At 40.6% G+C, this 12231-nt stretch overlaps 1 protein-coding gene across 2 annotated transcripts in view; it reads right to left on the bottom strand.

The window, feature by feature from the left end:
* The window catches only part of LYRM1 (LYR motif containing 1), a 74158-nt gene that overhangs the window by 18867 nt on the left and 43060 nt on the right, over positions 1 to 12231 (bottom strand). For both annotated transcript variants that reach the window (XM_077448988.1, XM_077448989.1), the window contains one exon: positions 7538 to 7715. In XM_077448988.1, the coding sequence (XP_077305114.1) occupies positions 7538 to 7696 (159 nt within the window). In that variant the 5' untranslated portion in view covers positions 7697 to 7715. The remainder of the gene's footprint in view (positions 1 to 7537; positions 7716 to 12231) is intronic.

Genomic DNA, 12231 nt, shown 5'->3' with positions numbered 1-12231 from the left:
GCGAATGTACAAAGATTTTTCGTCTGAATATTGTCATCTGAAAATGGATCCGTGTGACCAGCATAAAGCCGGTGCAGTTTGCTTTTGATCTATTTCTGCAGTGCGTTTTGATTTTTGCGCACGTGATTTTACTGCAATTTGCATTTTTGAATTTTTTTGGGCAGATTAAAAAACACAAATTGCTGCAAAAACGCATTACATGCTTTTCTGCAGCTTCTCCATTGAAGTATATTGAACCAATAAAGCACCATTTTGCTTTAAAAGTCCCTGACCCTTTCAGATGTGAACGTGTCCCATAGGAAACCATGTAAATGAACTGCAGTGCATATCTGCAAAAAGCACCAATAATCACAGATGTGAACCAGGTCTAAGACGTTTAGTAACATAATGGGGTTTAAAAAAAAAAACTACAATTAGCCCTTTATAGTAGAAAAAGCAAATAATCACTACTGAAAGGGGTTCATTTTTTTTACTGTAGAACAGTGAGTAATATTTACAGTAGCGATTATTTGCTCTTTTTGTATTATAAAGGGCTCATTTTAGTTTTTCCTAACCGATTATGAAAACAGTAATCGATTAGTTGTTTCAGCCCTAATATTTATTTATATATATATATATATATATATATATATATATATATATATATATATATATATATATATATATATATATATATATATATATATATATATATACATATACACACACACACACATACATTATATATATATATATATATATATATATATATATATACACACATATATATATATATATATATATATATATATATATATATATATACACATACACACACATATATATATATATACACACACATATACACACACACATACATACATACTTCCATACACCTCACGTTTTTATAAATATTTTTTCATGTGACAACACTGAAGAAATTACACTTTGCTACAATGTAAAGTAGTCAGTGTACAGCTTGTATACAAGATATGCTTGGCCAGTACATCATCTTTACCCTCAGCTTCTTTAGCAAGGCAGTGGTCATCTTGGAAGTGGGTTTGAGGTCGTTATGTTTGAATATTGCCATGCTCGGCTTCAGTATGTCACAGTACATGTTGGCATTCATGGTTCCCTCAATGAACTGTAGCTCCCCAGTGCCAGCATCACTCATGCAGCCCCTGGCCATGACACTTCCACCATCATGCTTGACTGTAGGCAAGACACACTTGTCTTTGTACTCCTCACCTGGTTGCAACCACACACGCTTGACACCATCTGAACCAAATAAGTTCATCTTGCTCCCATCAGACCACAGGACATGGTTCCATGTAATCCATGTCCTTAGTCTGCAGCAAACAACGGGCTTTCTTGTGCATCATCTTTAGAAAAGGGTTCTTTTTGCCATGCTGACCAGTTTGATGCAGTGTGCGGCGTATATGGTCTGAGCACTGACAGACTGGCCCCCCCTGCCTCTTCAGTCTCTGCAGCACTCACATTTGCCAAAGACAACCTCTGGATATGACACTGAGCACATGCCCTTAACTTCTTTGGTCAACTATGGCAAGGCCTGTTCTGAGTGGAACCTGTCCTGTTAAACCGCTGTATGGTCTTGGCCACTGTGCTGCACCTCAGTTTCAGTGTCTTGGCAATCTTCTTATAGCCTAGGCCATCTTAATGTAGAGCAACAATTCTTTTTTTCAGATCCTTAGAGAGTTCTTTGCCATGAGGTGCCATGTTGAACTTCCAGTGACCAGTATGAGATAGTGAGAGCGATAACATCAAATTTAACTCACCTGCTCCCAATTCACACCTGAGACCTAACACTGAGTCACATGACACCGGGGAGGGAAAATGGCTAATTGGGACCAATTTGGACATTTTCCCTTAGGGGTGTACTCACTTTTGTTGCCAACGTTTTAGACATTAATGGCTGTGTGTCAAGTTATTTTGGAGAGGACAGCAAGTTTACATTGTAGCAAAGTGTCATTTATTTAGTGATGTCACATAAAAAGATATACCGTATTTATTGGCGTATAACACGCACCCCAAGTTTAGGAGGGAATTTAAAAAAAAAATTTTTTAGGAGGGAAGTTTAAGGAAAAAAATTACATTTAAATGCCCATCAATGCAGCCTTGTCAGTGTCATTTGCCATTTAAAAATGGCACCGCCGAGATACAGAGCAGTCCTGTGTATCTCAGGGGCGCTCAGTAGTTCTCGTCGGCTTTCAGGTATTTACGGCTGCACTCTGCCGCACTCGGCTATTTTCGGCCACACTCGGCCGTTCGAGAACGGCCGAGTGTGGCCGAAAATAGCCAAGAACGGCCGAAAATACTCGGAAGCTGCAGAGAACGGCAGAAAGGGTTAGAAACAGCGGGGGATCGGCGTATAAAAAAACGCACCCCCGATTTCCCCCTGATTTTAGGAGGAAAAAAAGTGCGTGTTATACTTCAAAACATAAAGATATAAAATTTTTATTTTTTGTGAAGAATCACCAACAAGTGGGACACAATTGTGAAGTGGAACGAAATCTATTGGATTTTTGAAACTTTTTTAACTAATAAAAAAATGAAAAGTGGGGCGTGCAAAATTATTCGGCCCCCTTGCGTTAATACTTCGTAGAGCCACCTTTTGCTGCGATTACAGCTGCAAGTCGCTTGGGGTATGTCTCTATCAGTTTTGCACATCGAGAGACTGAAATTCTTGCCCATTCTTCCTTGCAAAACAGCTCGAGCTCAGTGGAGGTTGGATGGAGAGCGTTTGTGAACAGCAGTTTTCAGCTCTTTCCACAGATTCTCGATTGGATTCAGGTCTGGACTTTGACTTGGCCATTCTAACACCTGGATACGTTTATTTGTGAACCATTCCTTTGTAGATTTTGCTGTATGTTTGGGATCATTGTCTTGTTGGAAGATAAATCTCCGTCCCAGTTTGAGGTCTTTTGCAGACTCCAACAGGTTTTCATCCAGAATGGTCCTGTATTTGGCTGCATCCATCTTCCCCTCAATTTTAACCATCTTCCCTGTCCCTGCTGAAGAAAAGCAGGCCCAAATCATGATGCTGCCACCACGTTTGACAGTGGGGATGGTGTGTTGAGGGTGATGAGCTGTGTTGGTTTTACGCCAAACATATCGTTTTGCATTGTGGGCAAAAAGTTTGATTTTGGTTTCATCTGACCAGAGCACCTTCTTCTACATGTTTGGTGTGTCTCCCAGGTGGCTTGTGGCAAACTTTAGACAAGACGTTTTATGGATATCTTTGAGAAATGGCTTTCTTCTTGCCACTCTTCCATAAAGGCCAGATTTGTGCAGTGTACGACTGATTGTTGTCCTATAGACAGACTCTCCCACCTCAGCTATAGTTCTCTGCAATCAAATACCACAATTTTCCTACACTTCGCGCCGCCTAGCTAGATGTAAAAAAATTAACAAGCGCTCACATCTAAAACTGTATGTGTGCGTTTTCTGGAGGATGTGGAATTATGTTCCTATTTCGCAGCTGTTTTAATTAGGTTCTATACGCTGATACAACCTTATCACTATTGTATAAAGAAAACTCTGAAAAAATGGTTCAACTCCTACAAAAGGTGAGTTAATCCATCAAGAAAGAGTTAAAAACAGCGCGTATTATTTCTAAATACAGACAGTAACAATAATAAGCATTCACATAGTTTAAAAATCTCCTCAAAATATTCAAACCAAAAAAATGCTAAATGATTTCCAAGCTCAATGTTTTATATTGTGTCCATTTAAACCAATGTCCAGCTGAAAATTAGTGCTTGGTAACGGAGATATCGATCTCACAATTATTCAACATAGTTCATTGGAAATTATATATAGTCTTATATTGCACTATTGCCCGACATGCACCTCCACACGTGCATACATGTAAAACACTGCCCGAGATTGTTGCCAGTAAAGAGATAGTCCCCCTTAGGTATTACTCTTACCAGACGTTGGCTGGTTTCTCGCAGTTAATAAAGAAATCCTCATAGGCGAAAGATGCAGGCGTCTTCCTTTCTTCCTTCATATACTCCTCCACTCAATCTCCGTCGAAGGTATAATTAGAAAGAAAAGTGCATATAGCGTAATTCCGTAAAACCAATGAATGCTTTATTAGATTTAAAAACCCACAAACATTGCACTCACAAACGTAAAGAGATTCCAAGCATAAATTCAATATGCAGATTGGCAGCTAGGGTCAGGTAGAGATAGCTAGGCTAAACGATGGTCCTACCGCCCTCAGCGACAGATCACTCAGCTGATATTCCTCGGCTTAGCACTTCTCCCCTTCTTACTCCTGTCACTCCTGCTGTGTTCAACCTCATATGGTTCCACCCTGACGCGTTTCGTCTTACTGACATCATCTGAGAGTGGGGCCATACGTTCCCATTCCCTTTTTATATCTATTCGGGTAAATTAACTCATTAACCCTTCATCCCCACCCTCAGATGATGTCAGTAAGACGAAACGCGTCAGGGTGGAACCATATGAGGTTGAACACAGCAGGAGTGACAGGAGTAAGAAGGGGAGAAGCGCTAAGCCGAGGAATATCAGCTGAGTGATCTGTCGCTGAGGGCGGTAGGACCATCGTTTAGCCTAGCTATCTCTACCTGACCCTAGCTGCCAATCTGCATATTGAATTTATGCTTGGAATCTCTTTACGTTTGTGAGTGCAATGTTTGTGGGTTTTTAAATCTAATAAAGCATTCATTGGTTTTACGGAATTACGCTATATGCACTTTTCTTTCTAATTATACCTTCGACGGAGATTGAGTGGAGGAGTATATGAAGGAAGAAAGGAAGACGCCTGCATCTTTCGCCTATGAGGATTTCTTTATTAACTGCGAGAAACCAGCCAACGTCTGGTAAGAGTAATACCTAAGGGGGACTATCTCTTTACTGGCAACAATCTCGGGCAGTGTTTTACATGTATGCACGTGTGGAGGTGCATGTCGGGCAATAGTGCAATATAAGACTATATATAATTTCCAATGAACTATGTTGAATAATTGTGAGATCGATATCTCCGTTACCAAGCACTAATTTTCAGCTGGACATTGGTTTAAATGGACACAATATAAAACATTGAGCTTGGAAATCATTTAGCATTTTTTTGGTTTGAATATTTTGAGGAGATTTTTAAACTATGTGAATGCTTATTATTGTTACTGTCTGTATTTAGAAATAATACGCGCTGTTTTTAACTCTTTCTTGATGGATTAACTCACCTTTTGTAGGAGTTGAACCATTTTTTCAGAGTTTTCTTTATACTATAGTTCTCTGCAGTTCATCCAGAGTGATCATGGGCCTCTTGGCTGCATCTCTGATCAGTCTTCTCCTTGTCTGAGCTGAAAGTTTAGAGGGATGGCCAGGTCTTGGTAGATTTGCAGTGGTCTGATACTCCTTCCATTTCAAAATGATCGCTTGCACAGTGCTCCTTGGGAGGTTTAAAGCTTGGGAAATCCTTTTGTATCCAAATCCGGCTTTAAACTTCTCCACAACAGTATTACGGACCTGCCTGGTGTGTTCCTTGGTCTTCATGATGCTCTCTGCGCTTTCAACAGAACCCTGAGTCTATCACAGAGCAGGTGCATTTATACAGAGACTTGATTACACACAGGTGGATTCTATTTATCACCATCAGTCATTTAGGACAACATTGGATCATTCAGAGATCCTCGCTGAACTTCTGGAGTGAGTTTGCTGCACTGAAAGTAAAGGGGCGAATAATTTTGCACGCACCACTTTTCAGTTTTTTATTTGCTAAAAAAGTTTAAATTATCCAATAGATTTTGTTCCACTTCACAATTGTGTCCCACTTGTTGGTGATTCTTCACAAAAAATAAAAATTTTATATCTTTATGTTTGAAGCCTGAAATGTGGCAAAAGGTTGAAAAGTTCAAGGGGGCCAAATACTTTCGCAAGGGACTGTACCTCCAATCTATCAGCCTCCAGCTTATTTGGGTTCAGATCCTGATATTCCCTTCACAGAGCCCTAAAAGTGCTTGTAAATGGGATTTAAAACGGACTCAATACGTTACTCCAGTAACCTCATGTCTCCATTCCTTCCTCTACTCCCTCTCTTGAATAAACCCATGTTCCCTCCAGGTGTAGAACAACTGAATGTATTTTCCTGGTGGCCTGCCATGGGTTCTCACAGGTTCATCACTTTAGTTTCCTTTACTTTGCCCACATGGTCCCCGATCCAACAGACCCACAAAGCTCCTCCAGCTGAACTCTTTCACTATCTTCAGCTGCGGCGCTGAATAACTTCCTTCTGGCGCCACAACACCTTCCCGTACCAAAAGGCTGCCTGCAAAAAAGTACCTGTCTGCACTGTCCAGGTGCCCGGGCACCATTTCTGTGATTTACTCCTCACTCTATGCCAAACAGCACCTCAACCTCCCTTTCCTATGTGCTCAAATTGGAACAAGACCTGTCCCACATTGACCTTGCAGACTGAAGTAAAGCCTGGTCCAGCATAGCTAAATGCTCCTTTAACACAGCCACACTGGAGGCTGCCTACAAGGTCCTCCTTCACTGGTACTGGGTTCCAGCCTGCATTGCCAATTATGTTAGATGCCATAATGATTGATGCTTCCGGGGGCGGGGGTCAGTGAGTTGAAATGCACATTTGGTGGTCCTGCCCCCGCCTCATGGAATTTTGGCCAAGGGTCTGGTGGTCCTATGCATTTCCAACTTTACACCCAACTAGCCTAGGCCTTCCAAACTAACATAACCTTGGCCCCATCCCCAGCCTGGGGAACTTCCTTTGACTACCTCTTTTTCGCCTCTCTTCCTACCCTCTCTCTTCTACTTCTTGGCCTCTAGCCTGTCGCTTTGTCACTCCCTCCCCCTGGTTTTTTTTTTTTTTTTTTGTTTACTTCTGTGTCCTGTGTTTAGTTTGGTTTTGCTTACTCTTATTGAGGACAGGTCTGCTCCCTTGTCCACCTCTTAGCTCCTGAGTCTGCAGGCATCTCATGTTGGCCCCTGGTCCCGAGCCTGAGGGTCACTGTTGGTTTATAGTTTAAATCCTATTATGCAATTCTACTTATGCTCTTACGTGAAAATATGTATTATGTTCTTGTTTATATCATCTGCATGGGAAATTTGCCATCTGGTTTTCTTTTGCATGTCAAAAAAACATTGTATAAAGGGAACAAAAGACAAACAAACAAACACAGTTTTCAGAATCACTCACTTCTTTCTCTTGCCCAGGACTACATGTACCATGATGCATTGCTTCTCACACATTCACAGGCACTTTCTGACATGTATGGGTAGTGTACTGAGCTGTATGTGTGCTGCACTGTATTTCCTGATATGTAAATAAATAAGGAATTCTGTATACAGGACAACTAATCGGCTGAGCAACTAGTCAATTATGAAAAAAATAGTTGACAATTATTTTCATAATTGTGTCGATTGTTGTTTCAGCCCTAGTATGAGATTCCCCATGCGACCTATCAACAGGCCCGAATATTGTCACATAGCATGTGTAAGTAACCTTCTACAAACGCAGAGAACGTTCCAATACAAAATGTAGGATACATACGTGTTTATTTTTGTGAAACAAGTGCCTGGCTTCTTCAGCTATATACTGTTTTTCTTTGCTAGTATCTTCCTCCAGTGCAGATGCAGACTTCCATTTTCTTGCTATCCTGAAAATCTTGCGATACAGACCAAGAACTTGCTGACGTGTATTTGCTGTCATCTTAGCAAGCCATGTATATCTGCAAAGAGATTAATATAAATGTATTATATTGAACACAGCCCAAATGCATCAACAGCTTTCAGAATTTTCTTCTACACTTATCCCAAATTCTCCTAAAATTCCTTTCTATCAGCGGGCAACAAAATGTGATTATTGTTATTATACAGAAAACCCTCTGATCTTGGGTGCGTCCTGTTTCTAAAGGCTTTCACAGAACTTCCATTTCTGTGGAACTCCGCTATAACACACTGAGCACAATCAAAAAAAAATAAATAAATAAATAAAATATTCCCTAGGAAACTATTTGCTACAATTCTTACCCCAACACTTGCGGTTTTCAACTTAAAGAGCAGAGTGACTCCTGCTCTCTCATTGCTGCTTCTCTGAACTTCCAGTTTTCATAGCAAAGAGTTAACAGTGGACAGTTTAGTCTCAACCCTGTCTCTAGCTTGGATAAAGGAGAGAGGGGCAGGAGAATGCCTTGCCATCCCAAGCTAAGGGGCTGTGCGTTTCTATTGATGAAAACAGTGCAGGTAGAGGGAGAAGGCGGAGCCAAGCCGAGGGGTAATGCTGGCTTAGAGCTCCATTCTCAGCAGGACAACAGAGCCATATAACGGCGGAGGTAACTTGACCCTTCGCACATATACCAAACGGTAGATAAATATCCCTACCTTACATAGGTGACATTCGGGGGGGGGGGGGGGGTCAGAGGAGACTCATGAGGCAGAAAATTAACAAGAAAGCGCCGCCTCACACACACAGCAGTATGGCACTGAAACCCTCCCCCTCTGAGGGGAGACACAGTGAGGAGAACAAACAGACAGCCCCTTCTGCTGCTTTACATAAAGATGTTCTCTCATTAAAGGCACATAGTCTCTCTAACCAAATACCTGAGAAAAATATGTCAGTTCTGGAGAATTTAGAACTTTCCACACAAAAAGACGTATCCCCTCCTGTAACGCTGAAACAAATAGAAAATCTGCTCAAAAATCACTCAAATCCACTGCAGATACCATCATCACAAACCTTACCAAAGAAATTAGAGAGCTTGGTCAGCGTACATCAGCACTGTAAATTAGAGCAGACGATCTGGAAAATTATACATCTAACATTGCCTCAGAAATTGATTTTCTTAAAGAGGAAAATGACATATTACAATCCAAACTGGAGGATTTCGAAAATCGTGCAAGACGCTCCAATATACTTATTAGAGGAATACCCGAATCTGCGACCGATTTAAACGGTGCTATTACTGCACTTTTTCAAGAATTACAACCAGCTATCCCACTAGAGCGTCTTGAAATGGACCGGGTTCATAGAGCCCTAGCACCAAAGAAAACAGATGGTCCTCCCCGTGACATTATCGCAAAATTGCATTTCTACCGCACTAAGGAACTACTGCTAAATACAGCTAGAAATAAAGATCCCCTAATTTTCCAGGGTCATAAATATCAATTATTCACAGACCTCTCACAAATTACAGTCAACAAAAGAAGAACCCTGCAACCACTACTGCAAATATTACAGCGAAATTACAATCTATCAATGGGGCTTTCCTTTCTCAGTGCGTTTTACTTTCCAAAGTCGCAAATATATGTGCCGAACAGCGAAGGACCTGCAAACTACTTTACAGAAACTAGGGATGATAAACACATCAAGAGATGCTGCGGACACTCGCCAAAAATCATCCTCATATGCTGATACTCCCTCCTCTGCTTCCAGAAGAGAAGAAGACTACAATCCACAGAAAAGAAGTTGCATACAATCTCCACCTCCGGATCCAGATCTGGCTGACACTATGGACTGATAAACACCTGTGCTGAGGCTACTATCTTGCCTTTTCAACAGAATGGCTACTGCCGAGTTTTTTCTCTGACTTCCAATCAATATTTTTATCATAATCTTATTTAAGACATGTTCCTAATAATTTAGGCACCTTATTATAACAGTTTTTTTTCTCTCTTCTCTTCTTTGTCTCTGAGGTTGCCTTAATCTTACATTTTTATTTTTTGCTTGAAAAATTAAATTATATGATTGGCTCTTGGTGTCCTGCAGGGAAGTTCCTTGCACCCTCTCTTGCTACCCTCAGCAGCTCGGTGTACACCGGGCAGTTTACAGTGGCTCATGTACCCTTGGAGGGAGAGTTTTTCTCCTCCCAATGGACACATTAAGAACATAGATATGTTAACCACTTAAGGACCGGACCATTTTGCTGGTCAAAGACCAGACCACTTTTTGCGATTCGGCACTGCGTCGCTTTAACTGACAATTGCGGTCATGCAACGTGGTTCCCAAACAAAACTGACGTCCTTTTTTTCCCACAAATAGAGCTTTCTTTTGGTGGTATTTGATCACCCCTGCGGTTTTTATTTTTTGCGCTATAAACAAAAATAGAGCGACAATTTTGAAAAAAAACGCATTATTTTTTACTTTTTGTTATAATAAATATCCCCAAAAATATATTAAAAAAAATCATTTTTTTCCCTCAGTTAAGGCCGATACGTAATCTTCTACATTTTTTTTTCTACCAAAAATATCGCAATAAGCGATTATTGATTGATTGGTTTGCGCAAAAGTTTTTTTTTTACTAGTAATGGCAGCGATCAGCGATTTTTATTGTGACTGCGACATTGTGGGGGACCCATCGGACATTTTTGACACATTTTTGGGACCATTGTCATTTATACAGTAATCACTGCTATATAAATGCAGTGATTCCTGTGTAAATGACACTGGCAGTGAAGGGGTTAACCAGGGGGTGGCAGTGTAGGGGTTAAGTGTTCCTAGGGTTGTGTTACTAACTGTGGCGGGGTTGGGCTTTCATTTAGTGAACACTGATCTCTGCTCCAATCACATGGAGCAGAGATCAGTGTCACCAGTTGCTAGGCAGAATGGAGAAATGCCGTTTACACGGCATTTCCCCCATTCAGCCGTCCCGTGAGACGATCACGGGTATGCCCGCGGCGATCAAGTACGCTGGTCCCGCGACCGGACTCACGGGGGTTCCGACCAGCGTGGGAGCACGCCGCCGGTGGCGCGCTCCCGATGGCAGGGCGGCATTGAAGATTGGACGTACCTGTACGCCAATATGCCTGCCCGTGCCATTCTGTCAACTTACATTGGCGTGCGCTGGTCGGGAAGCGGTTAAGATATATTTCAATATTGTATATCAATTGTATTTTCTTTTTCAGTCATTATCTCCTTTCCCCTCCCTCCCTCCACCCCTATACTCTGGAGACAAATTTCTTATATGACACACGTTCTAACAAACACAAACATATATTTACTTTTCCCCAACTCCATGGCCCCATTAAACATCATATCATTAAATACTCAGGGACTAAACGTTCCACACAAACGCACTAAAGCCTTCCGCACATTTTAATCCAAAAAAGCACATATAGTTTGCCTCCAAGAGACTCATTTTGCGTCACAATCCACTCCCAAATTTTTCAGTAAAGACTACCCCCAAATATAAACAGCTTCGGCCTCCTCTAAAAAACGAGGCGTGCTTATAGCTTTCCATCCCAATACACCATTTTCACTAATGAAAGAAATCAAGGATCCAGAAGGTCGTTACTTGATTCTTAAAGGACACCTACTTGATACCGCTATCACCATTACATCATACTACGCTCCTAACAAAAATCCTATTTCTTTTCTCATTTATTTCAAACTATAGAACAACACAAAATAGGTACTACAATTCTATGTGGAGATTCTAATCAGACCATATTTCCATTTTTGGATAAATCACCAATCCCCCAGTCACATACAGCAGACAAACAACTCTTATCAAAACTAATTACAAAACATAACCTAGTAGATACTTGGAGAGAATTGAATCCAACCAAGAGAGACAATACACACATTACTCGTTCCCTCATCGCTCATTCTCTAGGATAGACCATATATTTATGTCTATAGGGCTAATTCCAGAAATAATATCTACAAAAATTATTCCCATCCCATGGTCCGATCATAGTGCGCTTTACAATTGCCTCTATAATTCCAAAAAATAAAAAGATCCAACATGGATATTAAGAGATTTCCTACTCAAAAATCCAGCTCATAAAAATAATATTGAAATTGCGCTTAAAGATTAGATAAAATATAACTCCACACCTGACGTCTCTCCGACTACATTATGGGAAGCACACAAACCTGTTCTCTGTGGCATATGTCTACAGCAAGCAAACATATTCAACAGAGAGCGGAAAATCCTTTGTCAGACTTTAGAAACAAATTTCAATAAATGTCACACAGCATTCCAAAATAACCCTTTATCTAAAATAAATCTTGACAAAGCTAAATTGGAATTTGATCTATTCCTTACTGAAGCAGCGAATAAAACCATCAAGAGATCACAACACAATTTCTATATCAATGCGAATAAACCTCACACACTATTAGCAAGGGCATTAAAATCCTGCCAGAACCCAACGAAACCGATACGTCTGAAAATCTCTAGGGGGGTATACACAAATAATCCTTTAAAAATATTACAAAAATTCAAAAAACACAATTAAAAAATG

This window comes from Lithobates pipiens, unplaced genomic scaffold (genome assembly GCF_037356315.1).
Source record: "Lithobates pipiens isolate NorthernLeopardFrog02 unplaced genomic scaffold, aLitPip1_a1.2 Scaffold_22, whole genome shotgun sequence".
Taxonomy (NCBI): domain Eukaryota; kingdom Metazoa; phylum Chordata; class Amphibia; order Anura; family Ranidae; genus Lithobates; species Lithobates pipiens.
Note: the sequence above shows the minus strand (reverse complement) of the source record. Positions and strands in the feature narration are given on the sequence as shown.